This window comes from Bubalus bubalis, chromosome 18 (genome assembly GCF_019923935.1).
Source record: "Bubalus bubalis isolate 160015118507 breed Murrah chromosome 18, NDDB_SH_1, whole genome shotgun sequence".
NCBI classification, from domain to species: domain Eukaryota; kingdom Metazoa; phylum Chordata; class Mammalia; order Artiodactyla; family Bovidae; genus Bubalus; species Bubalus bubalis.
In genome coordinates this window covers 38,567,559-38,586,456 of record NC_059174.1, presented here as the reverse complement: position 1 = coordinate 38,586,456, position 18,898 = coordinate 38,567,559, and the positions used below count along the sequence as shown (strand labels likewise).

The window sequence follows — 18,898 nt, the reverse complement described above, 5'->3', positions numbered from 1 at the left end:
CAGGCCCCAGGAGCATTACAAAGATTCAAGATGGCAGCATTTCCCAGGATTTGGAACTTGAACGATAAAGCTTGGATGGCAGTTTCCAGAGTAATTCTGGAGTCCACCAACAATACCATAAAGTTATTATCTGGGAAATTATTTTTGTGAGGATAAAGAAAGGTCTTCAATAAACAATGGAAAACCATCCTTAGGCCTCACTACCGTTCAAAACATATCAGTTTATAGTCAGAGTTATGTTTTTAAAAGCATGAAATCTTAAAAGTTAACATTGCTACAGGAATTTTTATAGTTTACTTCTACAGTAAAAGAGTTTAAAGTTATCTACAGTAATTCCAAACATTGCTATTGATATTACTAACTTGATTCCTGAGTTTACTTTTCCATCTATAAAAACATTACAGTTTTTGTTTACTTATGATGGGAATTAATGGGCACTTACCCAAGGTTTAGCCTGTGAGTAAAAATTTTGGATCCAATTATGTTCATATAGTGAAGACTGAGAATATTTTATTGTGTCTTAAATTCTTTAAAAACTGGCACCCTGTATAAGTATATGGCTTAGGATACACATGGCCTGTGTCAGAGATCCACCACCTATGGAATATAGGCCAATTCTCATTGGCATATAATTTCCTCCAACATATCCTTGGAGAAATTATGTCCCTAGAGAGTAAGCTCCACAAGAATAGGGATCTTTGTCTATTTTGTTCACTGCTTCATCCCCAGGCCTTAGAGCAATGCCTGGCACAGTGAAGTGCCCCAAAGACATCAGGTGAATGAAGACATGCCCTTCTAGAAAAGCCATATCAGGCCCTTTTTCTTCCTGCAGAACTTTCAGTGAATCCTGAAGGGCTCCCACTACTAATCTAGCAGGAAAGGAGTTGAAACACCTCTTTTGGAAACTTCTTACCTCTCGGTAGGAGGTCTGTTAGAAAGCATATGTCATGTGGGACAGCCCTACACTAACAAAAACATCCCCCTTAAGTCCTTTCTGGAACAAGTCAGGGAAAACATAAACACAGTTTGAATGAAATATTAAACTCAGCAGAGCACTCTGTTTCCATATCAGTCCAGATAAAGAGAAAATGTTGGCAATAATATTTAATAAGTGCTTAAGTCCCAAGCACTGGTTTTTTACATGTGGTATCTTACTTAATTCTCACAGTGAGCCTTGGAAATAAGTGCTCATTATTCATATTTTCTAGGTAAGGCAAAGGAAGCTCAGAGAGGTTAAGTAAAATGCCCAGTATCACACTGCTATTAGATATGGACCCAGACTCACCTAACTCAAGTCTGGGCTCTTATGTGTTATGTACGCTCTGCTGCCCAACTCTGTCTGAGATTTGAGGATGCTTATTATAGGAATTTTGAATCATGAAATTTGAAAAGATGTCCCTTGTAACAAAGGTTCAATCAACTCTATTCCTTTATACAGAGGAGTAAGAAGACTTACCTCATCTTTCATTTCCTTGGTACCTCTCAATTCTCCTTTAAGCTTTAGCATTTTCTGAGCTTTGTTATAAACCTGAAAAAGTCCAAGAATTTAAGATGGAAAAAGCATAAATTAGTCTGGCCCTTTAAAGATTTTCCCACCTGGATATGGGCTCTCAGCAGGGAGTCTGGAAAAATTTCTGAACTGTTGGCAATACCTACTTGCCTACCCATCTGTTTGTGTTTTCGAAAGTGTGTTAAAGCCTTTGTTAGGAAGACAGGACCGTGGTTTTACATCTTTCCCAAAAAATCACCAGTTGGTAGGCTAGATAGTTTCTGAACTCATCCTTCTTGGAAAGTAAAAGGTCTGAAATGAGTTTACTTTCTAGGTTTCTAAATATTCTATGGCTCAAATATAGTTAATATTAGGTACTAATTATGAACCAGTTGGGATGTGCACGCACATCAACTTCATTCTCATAATAACCCTGGGAAGTACACACTATTTCTGTCTCCACTTTACAGAGGAGGAAATGGAAGCCCAGAGAGGCTAAGTGACTTACCCAAGGTCAGACAGGCTCTCTTACTACTCCATGGGGATCTTCCCTTCCATTAATTTCTACTTATTAATTTGGAAATATCTGATGATGTGATTTTTTTTGCAGTGTCAAGTTACTCTTATATTGGTGGTTGTGAAGCTAGGAAACTTGGAAAGTCCTGAGAATTATCCAAATAAAAAGCCTCAAGGAAAACCACAGATATTTGCACATATGTGTGTGTAAGTATAGGATGATGCATGTGAGGTCATAATGCACTGCACTTATTATTAAAATAATCTAATTCATTATGTTTTAAACTCTAAGACTAGAGGAAGTTTCCATCAGGCACTTACCTGCAGAATAGTTCCAAGAATGAGAAGCTATCAAAATACTCATTCTTTGTAATGAACCACATACCCCACCCCTAATATAAGCCAAGAGGAAGAAAGAATGTTGGTGAGAATTTGGAATGTTTTATGGGGTTGTATTCTGATGTGCTGCATTGTTTACCCTCTTACGGCTTCATGCAGAGAGATGCATCATGGGAATGGTGAAGTCCATCTGGCTTACCCAGTAGGGAGGGGCTAGGTGATTCCGCAGTAACAAATAATCCACAAATCTCAGTGATTTAAAACCATGAAGGTTTATTTTTCACTTGTGCTACATGTCCTTTATGAGTCAGCTGGGGCTCTGCTCTTTATTGTCCTCAGCTAGTAGAACCTCTATCATCTAGTATGCTGCCTGTTGCCATGGCAGCAGAAAGGGAATTAGGTGAATCACACACAGGTTCTTAAAGTGGAAGTGACACACTTCACTTCTGCTCACATTTCATTGGCCAAAACAAGTCCTATGGCTATGCCCACTTTCTTCCTTTACCCTCAAGAGGAAATATTGGTGAATGTTACAAATCACTTCAATGCAAGATATCTTAGTTGACTGGGCTGCTGTAACAAAATATCACAGACTGCGTATCTTATAAAGAACAGAAAAACTTTTTTCTCACAGTTCTGGAGGTTGAGAAGTTCATGATCAAGGTGCTAGGAGATTAGGTGAGGACTCACTTCAGAGATGGCTGTTTCTTTTTTTTTGCTGTAAATTCGCATGGCAGAATGGACAAAGGAGACTCCTGGGGTCTCTTTTATAAGGGCACTAATCCCATTCATGACAGCTCCATCTTCATGATGTAATCACCTCCCAAAGTCTCCCACCTCCTAATACTATCACCTTGATGGTTAGGATTTCAACACATGAGTTTTGAAGGGACATAAACATTTACTCTACAGTGTTAGACAGCCAAGAAGATTAAAAATAGCATGGCCTAAAAGAACACTGAACAGGTCTCTATGCCAGGAAGCTCCTAAACCTGGTTCAGCACCTAAGTCAAGGAGCAGCCTATGGAAAAGCACTCATCTCTCCAAGCCTTCATTCTCCCTCTCTGAACTGAGGAGTTGTACTGAACGATGGCTTTCTTTCCTAGCTCTAAAGTTTACTGTTTTGGTTCTACCTTGATGGACATTCTTCTTTAACAGGAATCGTGAACGCAGCCCAAGCATCACACAAAGGTTGTAGTGGAGTAAACATATCCTTGAGAATAATATTCCTCTAGAGGCTGATGACTGAGCAACTAACAACAGAAGCTGGCTTACTGGATCGTCAGGAGATGATTCTTAAATAAAATGAAATCTTGTCCCAGAGGCAGAAAAATGATTGTCTAATTCATGATCGTTTAATCTACTATGCAGTTCCACAGCTACCATTGCAAGGGCCAAGAGCATTTGGAAGGAAAAGTGGCAGGCACAGGCTCTCATATTTGCATGGAAATATATTTACTAAGTAAAATATATTAGAGGAAAAATAGAGAGCTGAACTGTGTTCCATGAAGGAAATATGGGAATCCTGTGAGTCATTAACAATAGAAGTGGGCAATTTGGAAGTGTTTATGATGAAAAAAAAGGGAAGGGTTATACAATAAGTTTGGAAGCATTTGACAGTAATGTGTGCCAGATGGGTAAGGAAGAGTGCTTTGGGGCAGCCTCAGTGCTTCATAAAATGATCACAGGAACCTTCACGATGCCTTCTGAGGAGTGTGTGTCTAGTGTGGCTGGACAAATATTTTGTAGAGGAGAGAATTCATCACAGAGGGAGGGGCTCCCCACCTGATCCATGGATACTGATCTCTGGGCACAGGACCTGAGTGTCCCCTCTCTTCTCAAACTCTTGATTCTGCACTTTCTGTGCTATTGTCTCCTGCATCACTGTTGAGACCTTCACATCCTTGTGCCTCATCTCCTCCACTGGCATCTCCAATTCTGTTGTGTCTCCCCAGGGAACTATTCTTTTTGTATTCGAAAGTTCTGCCATCTGCTTTTCTAGCAGGCTTTTGCTTGGTGACAGTCGTGACCACAAAAAAACAAAAGACAAAAACTTGGTCAGGGGATCTAGTGATGTTTTGTGCCTCTGAAGTTGGCCTCAGCCCCCACACAGAGCACTTTAGAGATTCTCAAGAAACACTTATATTACATCTAGTCATCACATCAGTGACTAGGGTAGCAGTATGAACTTAAGTGTGCAAAGAAAAAGTAACTATTTTTGTATTACTCAATCTCTTTGTTAAATTCCATTTATACCAAATGGCAAAAAATAGAATCTTAGTTATTTCTAAGAAATAGCCATCATTTTTCAGTTAAAAAATGAAGCAGTTCAAGATTCCTTCCACCTATTTAGGTCTCTCCAGAGTGTGCCTCAGTTCTGGGGTCCTGGTTGCTCTGGTCCCTGGTCAAGGGTGTCTCTCGCAGCTGGAGTATGCCCAGATGTCTATGTGCTGGTCATCAGGCTGCAGAGACTGCATCTTCTTACTGTAGCTCTTCTGGGCCTTTTTCTTCCTCTGAGGAAGCTGCTAATGCAGAAAGACACACACACATGTGAGATTGGTCTCAGGCTCTCTTCTCTTGGACCTGCTCTACCATCATTATACCATCATCATTTCCACCATTCTCTAGAAAGGTCAGTTGAGAGGAAAGGGATAGGATTTTAAGATCTTGTTCACTCACTTCCCTGTTACCCCATTCCTGGTATGCATTAGCATTTCTGCCCCTGGACTGCTAAATCCATCTGGGGTTCTATTGTTTTCTCAATTTTTGACAATTATACTGATCTTACCTGGGTCAAATTCTCTAACTTATGTTCATATTCTCTCTTTCCTCTTTATTAATTCAGAGAGTCCTTGTTACCTTGTGGGGAGAGGAAGGAAAAAGGTCTAAGTGAATAAGTTCAATGAAACACAGGTTGAGTGGGGGCAGGATGGGAAACACACATTAGTACTTCTTACACCATCTATCAGTATCTTCCTGAGGTTACACACATGCCATCAACACAGATTACTGGTGCTGACTCCCCATGAAACTGCTCACAGCTTGGGCATATGGATGAACTACTGGCCTTAAAGCAACACTGTCTGTTACTTTTCCTTCATGACCTAGATGGAAGAATATCAAGAATCTATTTTTTTAATTTAAAACACATTTCTGGGTTTTCACAGAAAGAGATACTATTTAGTTTAAAGTTAAATCTATCCTTTGGGGTTAATCAAACTTAACAGGTTTACCTACACTTAGCCATGAGTCTTTCCACCTGTGAAGAAGGTGGAGCGCCGAAGAATTGATGCTTTTGAACTGTGGTGATGGAGAAGACTCTTGAGAGTCCCTTGGACTGCAAGGAGATCCAACCAGTCCATTCTGAAGGAGACCAGCCCTGGGATTTCTTTGGAGGGAATGATGCTGAAGCTGAAACTCCAGTACTTTGGCCACCTCATGTGAAGAGTTGACTCATTGGAAAAGACTCTGATGCTGGGAGGGATTGGGGGCAGGAGGAGAAGGGGATGAGATGGCTGGATGGCATCACTGACTTGATGGACGTGAGTCTGAGTGAACTCTGGGAGTTGGTGATGGACAGGGAGGCCTGGCATGCTGTGATTCATGGGGTCGCGAAGAGTCGGACACGACTGAGCGACTGAACTGAACTGAACCAATAAAAACTAGTGGTAAAGAACCCATCTACCAATGCAGGAGACATAAGAGACATGGGTTTGATCACTGGGTTGGGGAAATCCCTTGGAGAACGGAATGGCTACACACTTCAGTATTCTTGCCAGGAGAATCCCATGGACAGAGGAACCTGGCAGGCTATGGTCCATAGGGTCATAAAGAGTCAGACACGACTGAAGTGACTTAGCACGCACACACACACCAATATAAAAGGGTGATAACTCCTAGGGGGTCTTAATTATTGAAATGATGAAAGGATGTTCAATATTTCTTCCAGTTTACAAATACGTGAACACCATGAATTGACAGGATGCCCCTTGTACATACAATAAATTGCTTCTGCCAAGAGCTCATAGACATAGACATGTGTGGAGGCCTGGCATGAACGATCTACTTCTTTGGATCCAAATCCAGTTCAAAAAGAAAATAATCTCTGGTCATGTAGTGCATATCTGAGAAGCAGGGGGGGAGAAGGGGATGGTTTTGCTTAGGTTGGGGATTCTGTGCCATGACTTAGTGACAGGAACCTGACACCAAGGTTACTGACTAGTCCAACCCAATGACTGAGGCTATTCTGGAGAGGAAGAAGGGCCAGTTGGGTCTTCCTAAAGGAGACTTTGGAATGGCTGAAGAAACAAGGGTCTTGAAGGAACAAGAGGAGGGGGTCCCAGGATTTATCAGACTCATTGCTACAGGTGAAAATCTCTCCCTACAGCTATAGCTCTTCTCACAGAGGCTGTCAGTTGTCTGTTCCAATATCCATACTATAAATCTTTCATTGTAACAGAACCTTATCAGGGTGTCTATGTACTCATCCAAAAAAACTACCTATCCCAGCCTCTCTGGTAGCCAAGTATGGCTATACGTCTAAGTTTTGGCCAATAAGATGTAAGATGAGATACTGTGGGGACTTCCTGGAAATCCTAAAGAGTAGTGTACAGCTCTTTGTTCCTTCTTCCTTTCTGGTTGTTTGGAATGATGATTTAGGGGCTGGTGCTCCAGCAACCATCTGGGATATGATGTGATGCTCATAGACGTAGAACCTAGGTCTCTGCTGGTATGGAACCACCATGCCAGCCCTGGAGACAGAGAACGAGCAACTTTAAATTTATTTATGTATTTATTTATTGTCACATCTCACGTCATGTGGGATCTTAGTGTCTCAACCAGAGATCGAAACTGCTCCTATTGCAGTGGAATCACAGAGCCCTAACCACTGGAGAAATTTCCATCACTTAAGTGACTTCTATCTTAAGTCATGGTTGTTTTGGATTTTTTCTATTTTTAAGCAGTTAAATCTAACGCAAAAGGATAAAGTACCCTTAATTACAGTCCTCTTCAAGAGACGTCTTTACAACTCACTCTCCGTTTATAGCACCTCCACTAGCTGCTTCTACATTTTGGAACCTCTGTTTCATTGTGGACCAACTCTTTGACCCCATGAACATTTTTCTCAAATGTTCCTTTCCCTTCCTTGACTTGGTTTTCTCTTGATACAGTCTCTTTGTTTCACTCTTTCTCTTTTTCCACTTGATGTACGGAGTACAAAGGTCCAGGGTGGGGAAGGGAGCAACATACTTAGTCCTCCTACTGCCGCCATCATTACTCCCATGCCATTTAGTGAAATATCCTCTTTTGAAGCACATACTCCATCTAATCTTGGTTACCCTTAGGATAAACTGACATACTGAAAACTCTCCCACCTGATGTCTCAGTTATCTTTCTTTTTTGAATACGAGGCATCCTCTTTCTGTCTGTCCAAAAAACACACACTTTCAAGACCCAACGCAGTAGCCATTTCTGTCATCTTCTTTCCAACCACACGCACTTATCAACACTCGTGTGGCAGCTACTAAGCGTGAGGCACTGCACCAAACATAAACAGCAACAGTTCTCACAGCAGCCTTGCCAGGTAGGTAACCCCTCAGACTCCCGTGGCATTTAATCTGTTCACTTAAAAAAATATTCATTTATCTGCCTGCATTAGGTCTTAGTTGCGGTGCGCAGGTTCTAGAGAGCTCAGGCTTGCCACTTGCCCCCTGGCATGTGGGATCTTAGCTCCCCTACCAGGGATTAAATCCACGTCCCTTGCACTGGGAAGCAGATTAATAGCCACTGGGCCACCAGGGAAGTCCTTAACTATTCACTTTTTAAAGGCAACAAAATCTGCCTTTATTAGGCTATTTGTGATTTGCTTTGTCTCTCCACAAAGGTAGCAGTGGTCAACTCTGGTGAAAAAACAGGAACACACAGACCTCTTTGAAATAAAGCTAGATTTTCAGAAAAGTTGCAAACATAGTACAGAGAGTTGCTATATACCCTTTCCTTAGCGTCCCCAGTTGTTAGCCTCTTACACACCATCAGTATATCTTATTACCAATGATATTGACCTTGGTCATTTGGTTATGTTGGTGTCTCCTGAGTTACTATTTTCCCCATTATAACTAATAAAAAATTTCATAGAATCTGCTTCTTGAGTTGCCCTTTGCTGCTTTCTTCCTGATACCATACAATAAGATTCTTATCTTGAGAAAGGATTTTCCACAATTCCTTTACCTTCTCTCCTCATGTTAACCCCCTCCACCTTCTTGCAGATTTCAATGATTCAGTGGAAAAGCCCAGGCCTCTTGGAGATGATATGATTCACGAGCATTTGCCTGAGTGCCTGCTCTCCAGCAGGAGAGGGGTTAAATTCTTTGGTATAACTTCAGCACTGAACTGCCAAGTCTCTTAGGTTCAGCTCAGCAATCAAACTGCATAACCTAATAGAGCCCCTGGTGCTTCGGGAAACACAAGACACTGATTTATATTTTAATATCAGTAATTTCCACAAGAGCAACATTTCTGAGTGTCATTTTACAATTTCTGTCAAATGCCAGCTCAGTTTTTCTTAATTCTGTTTATTGTGTCTGAATTTGCAACCTCATCAGCAATGCAGATTCTTGGCTCCCAGGGGAGGAGAAAATTTTCGTCTTTCTCTGGAATGGGAGGGATGGAGATAAGGGCAGAAATGGGCCTGTAAAATAATTGGAAATGTAAATAAAGTACTGTTGATAGTAAGAACAGTGATAAAATACTTCTAGATGAAAACAGGCAGGAGGCAGTACTGGACAAACTCTGCAAAAAAGTGACAAATGAAAGAGGTGTTTGGTTGGGATCCAAACTGACTCTCCTCCTAGAATGGAGAATGGTTCTGTACACTGCAAAACGGAGAGAAGCGAACGGGTGTGGGAAGAACTTGGCTCGTTGCTCTGGCCACATTAGCACTACAGCAAGTTGTTAAGGGTTTCGGGATCCTTAACGATCGAAGGTGCATGGCTGCATAAACGCCAGATGTTGCCATTAGAAAGAAGGAGCCTGGTTTTCTCCTGTATTCTTTGAACATCTAATAAAAGAACAAAGCTGGTGCTGTTGGCACCAGACCACCTCTACTCAGTGTGCTCCAGGCTGGGTGTGTGTCCTGAGGCCGCTGGCTGTAGGTGCGTGCCCTAGGGAGCCCGGTGTCATCCACGGGTTCCTTGTGGGCCTGCAGCTGCGGTTTTCACGTTGTCCTTTCCTGGACAGTTCACAGACAACCTCCTGGAAGAGCTCAGCCCAATGCTCTTCTTTGAAGCCCGAGATTTAGTTTCAGCTAGAGAGTGTTTCTTCTCTGCTTGTAACGTACAGCCACCCAAGAGTCAGAAGTGAGGACTCTGTAACCTGGTGAAGCTTCTGGTGTGGCTACTCGGGGCCTTTCCCAAATGGCAGTGTCATAAGTGCCCATAATCCTTTTTGTCCAAAGCCTGTTAGGTCACTGCAAGCCCGAAGCTAGTTGTTTTGCCTCCAGTTGCCGTTAAGACCTCGTGTTTTTCGCCAGCATCCTTTAGCTTCATACACTCTAAATCCAACATCATGTCTCATTGCCAAACCTCTGGCAGAAGCCGTGTTGAGTTTCTCAGTGGAGCTATCGACCACATTGACTGAAGCCGCAGCAACGTGTTTCTCCCCGTCCAAAAGGGTAAAAATAACAGGAACAAGTTGTCGGAAATGAAATTTCAATTCATCCACGCCCTTTCTACACTTCTGCTGCGACTCCCAAGCAGGGATCAATAGTGTTTAGACAGCCAAGGAGATTTTTTCCCCTCTTAAAGCACCAGATCAATAGTAAAAAAAAAAAAAAAAAAAAAAAAAAAATCCTCCAGCCCTCTGTATGTGTTGTAGTAAATGTGAACAAATCAGAGGCCTTCGGCTAAACGGATTGACGGAAGGCAGCAGCAGTCCGGCGCTGTGTAACTAGGAGCACATCAACTGCGCGGGTGGCAATGAGGCAGGAAGGCCACCAGGCCCCAGGTGAACGCTGGCGCTCCCTCAGTTCCATCACAAGGAGGCGTGAAAGGGAATTTTTGTCCCCAAAATGAAGGGGAAAATTAAAAGATTACTGTGCATTACAGCATGTAGGTGTGACTTTTACAAAAATTAGGAACGGTCAGGACCCTTTATGGAAATGAATTTTATTTGAAGATAGCTTGGGTTGTGGGGTACACTGCACTTCTCCATTTTGTTGCTGCTTTTTAAATTTTCTTTTTATTTATTTTTTTAGATTAAAGTTTTTGGCTACCTATTGCTTTTCCTCACCACTTCACAAACTTCATTTTCCACAATGCTGTCAAGCTCTCAAACATCTTTTCCCCTAGAAAGATTCTGAATGCTGCTTTACTGGGTTGCCTGCCTTTAGCCCAGCATGGGCATGCCTCTGACTCACCTGGATTCCTCATTTGGCATCACTGATGTTCTCTGGTCTGTTCTCTCTCCTTCCCTTAATCCCATTACTCATATGAGGGAGAAATTGAGTTGAAGTTCAATTTTGATTTTCCTCAAATGATTTACCCAGGAGCAACCTTTCCCTCCCATTATAAAAATTTCTGTATTGCATCTTTTCTTTTCTGCCATAGGTAAATAATACAGTGTGCAGAATTTCACATGGATATTCTAGTCATTAGACTGATTTCCAAATTTGGTCTTTCTGTTTCAAGAGAGAGAGAGAACTGATGGACTGAAGCCTTAATTATGGTGTGAGAAGCTGAAGACTTCTGACAATCCAATTCCTTAACTTCACTTGGAAAAGCCAACCCAAGGGCTCCAAAGACTATCACATAGCTGGTGCCGGTTTGTGGGATGAAAAGTTATTCAGACTGCAAAGATGAACTGCTATGAACATGTTAATGCTGGCTTTTATTATAAAAGACTTGTTATTCTTATTGATGATTATCAATGATTATCATGCTAAATTCTGTAATGAATTAAAATTTTATTTGAAATAAAGCACTGGCTAAATCTAATATAGAAGCATAGAAAAATGATAGCATGTCAACATGTATTAGCTTTAGATAATACAATTTTTGTGGTAAGTTTAGTTATGCAAATGTTTATAGCCATAGATAAAAGAAATGATTCTTACCAATTATGCTATAAACAGAAGCTTTTCCTGGAGTCCCTTCCTGCCTCTTATATGTCCATACTTTAAACCAGACCTGTTCTTCTTACAGTCACTGGCATATCTGAAAGGTCTCCTAGGGGAAAAGAGATATACCCCAGTCACTTTAAATAATCAAGAGGTTAGGTGATAGCAGAAAAAGTCCCTCTCAGTGGATGAAAAAAAGAGAAATAGAAAAATACAAATATTAATGTATTCAGTAATTAAAAAGTGCCAAGAACCCAGTATGCATCAGGTGAAGCAGAAATGAACAAAGACGAATATAACTACCAGGATAGTGGTTCCATAGAACAGTCCACTTCTCTCCTGCAAGGGGCCTCACACAGTGTGCAGCCCTGTTCTGCAGCTTCTCATTCTCTATGATTCTTCTTATCAGCAAGTTAAAGGTTTAAACATTTGAATACATAACGCAGCCGATTGATTCCAAAACGTGGAAAGGCATTGGGCCAGGTTTCTCTTTGTCCGTTACTTTCTACCCTTTTCTTTTCTTGTTAGAGATGTTCAGGGGAAGGAGGTGGGGAGAACACAGGCTTGGAAGAAGAGCCAAGACTTGAAGGTAACTGTTTTCAGTTACTATTTGTATGAAGATTGTCCAGAACAAAATCCCCAGCACAGATCCCATTTGCAGCTCCAGATCTATGTATGCAATTGCCTTCTAGAGATCTATTCTTGATTGCTCCACAGATTTATGCAGTTCAGGATCTCCAAAACGAAATTCATAATCCATTATTCCAAACCTGCTACTCCTCCTTTGTCATCTATTTTGGTTATATAACAAACACGTATAACATTTATTACCTGCAAGGCATTGTTCTGAACATGTCAATATTAACCCACGTAATCCAAATAACAACTCTATGATACAGGTACTCTGGTTATCTTCATCATAGATGAGAAAAATAAATGGCCCCAAATGAAACAGTGGTAAAGCCAGGATGCAAACCCAGGTAGTCCAGCTCTGAGTTTGTGCTCTTAATCGCTGTCACATGCTGCCTCATTGAAAGGCACAACCACCCACTCTATTTGTTCAAGCTCAGAAATGCGAGCACTGTCTTGATTCTTCCGTCTTCCTCTCTCTCTTGCTCACTTCCACTCCTAGTCCCTTTATCTCATTACTCACCAAGTCCTGCCTGTTGTATCTTCTAAATAAATCTTCTATCGGTCCTCTTTTCTTCATCTCCAATGACACTGCCCACTCCTCCAGCAACCAGCGATATGATCATGGCATTTACTTGCTTAAAACCTTTCAATAATTCTGCATTGCTCTCATGATAGAGGACAGACTCTTAAAATGGTTTATGGGCCCTCCTTGATCTGTGTGCTGCTCTCTTGGCCCTCCTCCCTGCCCTTATTCACATTCCCCACTCTAGCTCCACTGAACTATGTTCAGTTTCTCAGACACACCCTGAATCTTTTTCATGATGTCTGTGCTTATGTGCATCATTCCATTTCCCTCCTCCTATCATCTTTGGGCTGACTCCAGCTGATGCCTCAGGATTCAGGTAAATATTATTTTCTCTACAAAGGCTTATCTGGCTCCTGGAGCCTGGATTCTTTCTCCAAGCATGTGCTCCCACCTGGTCTCCTGAACATTTCTAACGAGGCACCGCACCTTGTTAGGATTGTGGGCATACTTGTCTGTATCTCCCTCAAGACCAGCAGTCCCCAACCTTTTAGGCACCAGGGAGCGGTTTTGTGGAAGAAAATTTCTCCACGGACCGGGAGTGGGGTGGGGATGATTCTGGTTTCTCCCACTTGCTCATCTCCTGTTGTGTGGCCTAGTTTCTAATAGACCACTGAGCGACTGGTACTGGTCTGTGGCCCTGGGGGGACCCCTGCTTTAGAATGCAAATGCATTAGATTGAAGGACTGTGTGGCCTTGTTCACCATCTTATCTCAAACGAGTAGATAAATACCTGACACATTGTGCGTGTTATTCGCTCAGTCATGTCTGACTCTGCAACTCCATGGACTGTAGCCTGGCAGGCTCCTCTGTCCATGGAATTCTCCAGGTAAGAATACTGGAGTGGGTTGCCATTTCCTTCTTATAGTAGATATAACATTAATTAAAAGAATGATTAGCCAACTAACTAATATACAGTGAGAAATCACTGTCACAGGAGCTAGAATATTCTCAGTCCATGTGACCAGCACATGTTCTTTCTATATATAGGAAGACCAACATGAAAAACCCAGAAGGATTTTGGTTGACAGAATCAGGACTAAGGGGTATCTAAAGAGTCCAGGGTTGAATGGCAGCTGGCAAGGATGGCGTCATAAAACCATCTCAGACAGCAAAGGTGTTAGCAATGAAGCTACTATTAGCAACTGTTGGCCAAGGCCTTCTGTCTCTTAGACATCACTAGGAGGGTCCAGGCATCATTCCCTCTGTGACAATGCTCCCTCCTCCCTTTATGCATCACAAGATTGATAATCTCTTTCTTTAAATAGTCTATTCTGGTACAGTCTGGTTTTGCAGATATGGAAGCTATTCTGTCTCTCTAAGGGGACTCTAGATTTCATAATATATCTTTTTCTCATTTTCAAGTTCTGGGGTAACCCCCCATAATTCACTATGAAGTGGCAAAATGTCCAAAAATTTTATAGCAATTCAGAGGTACAGTGGTTCACTTTTCACTGGAACAATCAAGAAAGACCATGGAGATGACTGCATTTGATCTTGCCTTTGATTCTGATAAGGGAAGATGGGTTGTAGTCTAAGGTATTGGGGAATAATGAGAATTTCCAATGAGAGCCAGAAAAGCACGGAGAGGCAGGTTTGTGACAAGCTTTAGATGCTAGGATGTAGAGTCTGGGATTTATCTAGAGGCAATAGGGAGCCATTGAAGGTTTTTGAGCTGGGAAGTGACACTGCAAGAGTTGCTCCAGGCAGTTTAGCCTGGCCTCTGTGTGTAAGGAGACAGGGTAGACAGATGTAGGAAGAAGAGGAGAAGGCCCAGAGAGCTAGACAGGAATTAGGAGATCACGATTTTCAAATAAAGTTCACCAGCTGAGCAGAGTAACAGGTAAGAAATCTGTGTCTTTAGTTTTTCACTACACTAGTACAATATTATATCCAAATACACAAACACACCATGCTGAAGTTTCCTGAATAGCAATTAAAAGCAAGCAAACAAAAGAACTTCATTCTGAAGAAATACTTACTAAAGAAAGATAGGTGGTGCGTGAGATTTAAAATCGCCCCAAAGGGATGATACCTATTTCTGAATGGTTCATTTGCTTCAATTACTAGATGAGTCTACAGGTTAGATCTGGTTACAATGGGCTCCAAGATCTGTCCACATTGAACGGTTTGCTCAAAGAAGTCTTAGGTACTTAGTCAGGTTGTGGGGACTTGGAAACCTTTGCAATCTAAACAATTTCTGCTGCAGTTGGATCTGCCCTGTGCCCTATAGAATTATGTGTCCAACATCTCAGTTGTAGCCCTAAAGGTTTGTTGAGGTGAGATGAAGGTAAGGCTGGTTTTGGAATTGGGTGGGGACAGTAGACTACGTATTTCAAACTCATTTACATTTCAAAGTCCTTTTTCTGTAGCTGTTCTCCAGTGATGGAGTCTTGGAGGGAAGGGAGAGTGAGGTGGTTGCATATGGGCGCTGCTATTGTTATATAGGAAAATACTTTTTGATGAACAGTCATTTCCTTCCACTGCCAGAGGGTGTTGATAATGAGCAAATTACCTTTTACTCCCTCTGGTGTGGATGTGAAATTGGCTGTTAATAGAGTTGCTAATGCTACCGGGTTAGCATGTGATTGTTCTATTTTAAGCCAATTTAAGTTATATTTGGGGACTAGCCAATCAGACAGCTCGCTAAGAATATGGGCCCAACTGCAGCATTTAATATTGAGAAACCTGCTTCACCCTTAGATGTGGCTGGGAGCAGAAAGTGCTGAACAGGCTGTTGTTAACAGGAAATGTTTTAATACAATGTCTTTTTTTTTTTTTTTTCCTTTGTAGGTACAAGAATGGTCTCATTAGACAAATACCAAATGTTTTCATCATAGGATAGGACCCATTTCAAGCCTCAATACTATGGAATGCTATCTGACAATGATGTACTGTGCTTAATCTAACAACGGGTTAATATCGGTCATTTCATTACTGCTTGTTATGCTGTGAAAGCTTACTAGAAAATGAAATGTTCAGAAATTAGCTGAAAGGAGCAAAAAAGGTGAAAGATTTCTACTGAGTTATATGCTCGATTGGGCTAATTAAAGGTACAGATGCATTAGTAAGGTATGGGGATAGCTTTGATTTCTTAAGATGCTTGCCTAGGAGGGGGATGGTTTACAGCTTTGTGAGCTCCTACACCCAAGGGAAGGGAATACAGCTTTCTCTTATATTCTTCCCAGCCCTCCCCTCACAGCACCCATTGCCACCTGGCACCTGGTGGCTGAATTAACTGCATTGCTTGGGAACGTTTCTTGCTTAAATAGGATATTCTTGAACAAAGCACTGTTGATTTGTGATTTTTATGTTTTATGGGCCTTTCATGTTTTAAATGTAAAGCTCATTAGCTACATACAGAGAAGGAAACAGGTATGAAGAATGGAAAATAAAACTCAACTGATGTGATACAGAAAGGTACAGTGTGTGCCATTCTGGTTTAGATTAATTGGGCTTGGCACCATTATGACTCCTGTCACCCGATCAGTTTACTGGACTGAAGAAACTGCAGGAATGGAAAGTGCTGGTGCCTAACAGTACCCCAACCTCATTTCTTGCCAAAATACCTCCCAAGGAAATTCTAGGCTCACGCTCTCTGATTTGCTGTTAAGATGGAGTAGCCATGGTAAACCTATCTCTTCTGAACTTCCTCTCACTTAACAAATGCTTCCAGAGAATTGCCACACGCCAGGTTGGAATACAGAAGAGACAGGGACAAAGTCCCTGAGCAAGGGAGCACAGAGTATACTGGGAAAACACTTATCTAAAAACATAATATATGGTTATAATTGAACTAATAAGAGATGATTAAAAGCATGGACATTTGCGAAATACTTTGAGAGTTGACTTTTTCCCTTCTTAAGCATCCACGGGACTTACAATGACACCCACTCTAAGAACTTTACAAATATTAACTCATTAATTCTCACAACAATCTTTGGAAGCAGGTATGATCATTGCCTTCATTCTATAGTTGGGGCACAGAGAGGTTAAGGTTGAGTAACAAGGTCACACAGCTTGTCAGTGCAGAATTAGGATTTGAACTCCCATCATTTGGTTTCAAAGTTCCTAGCCACCACATGCTGTGGTCCCTGGAAGACAAGTGGGATTGAGCAGAAGGAGAAAAGAGGAATGGGTGATATTTGTTTTCTCTTTTTGACTTACTTCACTCTGTATGACAGACGCTAGGTCCATCCACATCTTTGCAAATGGCACAATTCCACTGCTTTTTATGGCTGAATAATATTCCATTGTACATATGTGCCACATCTTCTTTATCTGTTTCTTTGTTGATATTAATAGACATTGAGGTTGCTTCTATGTCTTGGTACATTGAACTTACTTATTTTTAAAAAAAGAGAGAATGGGTGAGATGAGAATATCAGGATTAGCCTTCCAGGCAAAGGGACAAACTTATCCAGGGTTACTGACAGGTGAGTACATATGGCATTCAAGGAGAACCCTCGTGGTCACTAACAGGATAAGAGGGGATGTGGTTAGGGTGTGGGTGCCAGTCTTAGAGGGATGGGAAGAGAAAGGGGAAGTGGTGGGGAGGGCTGAGAAGGAGCCTACAGAAGGAGAACTCGCAGAAGGACCTTTCCAATGGGAGGGCAGAGAGAGAAGTCCAAGTAGGATGAGGAGAACCTGGCCATTGTTTTAGAGATAAGGAGGCCATCCATGACTTTGCGAGCACTGTTGGTAGAACAGGGGACTGAAATGAATGCTTTAGTTGATGGGGAGTTCCTGGAGGAGAGCGGTGTGAATGTTTTTCTAGAAGTTTTATAGTAAAGGGAAGAGGGGGAGAGAGAGAGTAAAGGGAAAGGAAGGGAAGACAGTGATTCTTGGCTAAGGATCAGAGAAGGGGGAAAAGCAGAATGAGGAGGGGGGTGGGGAGTGGGGAGGAAGCATCAGAGACAAGGTAAGATTGAGGTGCGGAACCTCTTCCCGCCAAACCTCAACCTGAAGCATTTCCTGAGAACAAGGTCAATATTATTTTTTCCAGGCAGTGGAACATAATGTCAAGAGGTTCAGATGCAGATTTAATACTGGGGTTTTTAGAAGACATCATAGGCTGTGAGGATTTTGAGAGAAGAGGTTTGTGTTCCTAGCAGAGCACCAGGTAGAGAGCAGGTTCTTAGAATGTGTTTGTTGAATGAATAAATGGGTCTTATTTACATTTTTATTGTGAGTATTATTAAAAAAGAATAAGACAGTACTTATAAAACACTTGGAGACACAGTCATAAAAAAAAAAAAACAACTAACGTTTTATGGACTGGGAATCATTTTATGAAATGTTGCAGATACCCTATATCCATCCTGCCTGAGGCCTTGAAGTAATAGGACCATTATAGGATTTCTCATTGGGTCATCAAAAAAGTTTCATCTCTCATATTCCTGCTACTTCACAGACAGATTCTGTGTTTTATTAAAGGTAGGGAAAAAATAAGTTGTTTCTGAAGCACAGGATATAGTTGAAGGTGTTAAGAAAACATGCTACAATCCTCACTAGTGTCTTGACTACTAATTTGAATAAATGTTTATTCTTCACTGTTTCAGCATTATCTTTCTTTTTCCAGAAAGGTCACGCATATGCCACTAAAAATACATTCAGTACATTCAAGAATATTTTTCAAGTGATTTATTGGGGGGTAATGTATGGACTATTTATTTAAATATCTCTCCTATTTCCAGTAATGCCACAACCTCATTAGAAGTGACTTGGCTCATTGCTTAAGCAAAATGATTTTGCTATTTAGTACCTCTCCTTTAAAAATAGGCTATTTCCCTCTAACCATTTACCAGAATTGGAGATCTATTTTTAGAAAAGTAGAAGAGAATGGGTAAGGTCACAGCCTCGGGCCTTGGGGAATTCCTCCTCAAGTTGTGTCTGTTGTACCTGTGGGCTCATTTTTCTCCCTCTGGATTCTCCAGAGCGAAGGGAATTCTCCACTTGAGGTGTGAGGGCACAGCCGCTTCTCTGGGGAATGGCGGAATCCTGCCAAGAGGCTCTGTTTTGTATTCCCGGTGGCAGGCATCTAGCCGGCAAAGTATGGGGCCTGGTTTTAGCGGTGAAAAACTGCCTTGCTCTTTGGGGACATGAGAGAACTATTTGCCGTATTAGCAAATGAAATTTGCTAACGAGCGACTCTGCAATACATAACCAACCTCTCTGCGGCTGATACATTTAGATGCTTATAACACATATAAAACAGAACAATAAA

At 41.5% G+C, this 18,898-nt stretch overlaps 1 protein-coding gene across 2 annotated transcripts in view; it reads right to left on the bottom strand.

Annotated features, from left to right (window-relative positions):
- Window positions 1-4,864, bottom strand: part of PMFBP1 (polyamine modulated factor 1 binding protein 1) — a 48,680-nt gene extending 43,816 nt beyond the window's left edge. Inside the window, exons 1-2 of one of the 2 annotated variants that reach the window (XM_044932124.2) lie at window positions 4,130-4,864; window positions 1,457-1,528 (exon numbers count right to left, since the gene is read on the bottom strand). In XM_044932124.2, coding sequence (XP_044788059.2) covers window positions 1,457-1,528; window positions 4,130-4,138 — 81 coding nt within the window. In that variant the 5' untranslated portion in view covers window positions 4,139-4,864. Of the gene's footprint in view, window positions 1-1,456; window positions 1,529-2,326; window positions 2,480-4,129 lie in introns of those variants that run through there. The other variant, XM_044932125.2, reaches the window with a different exon arrangement.
- Between the last annotated feature and the right edge of the window lie 14,034 nt (window positions 4,865-18,898).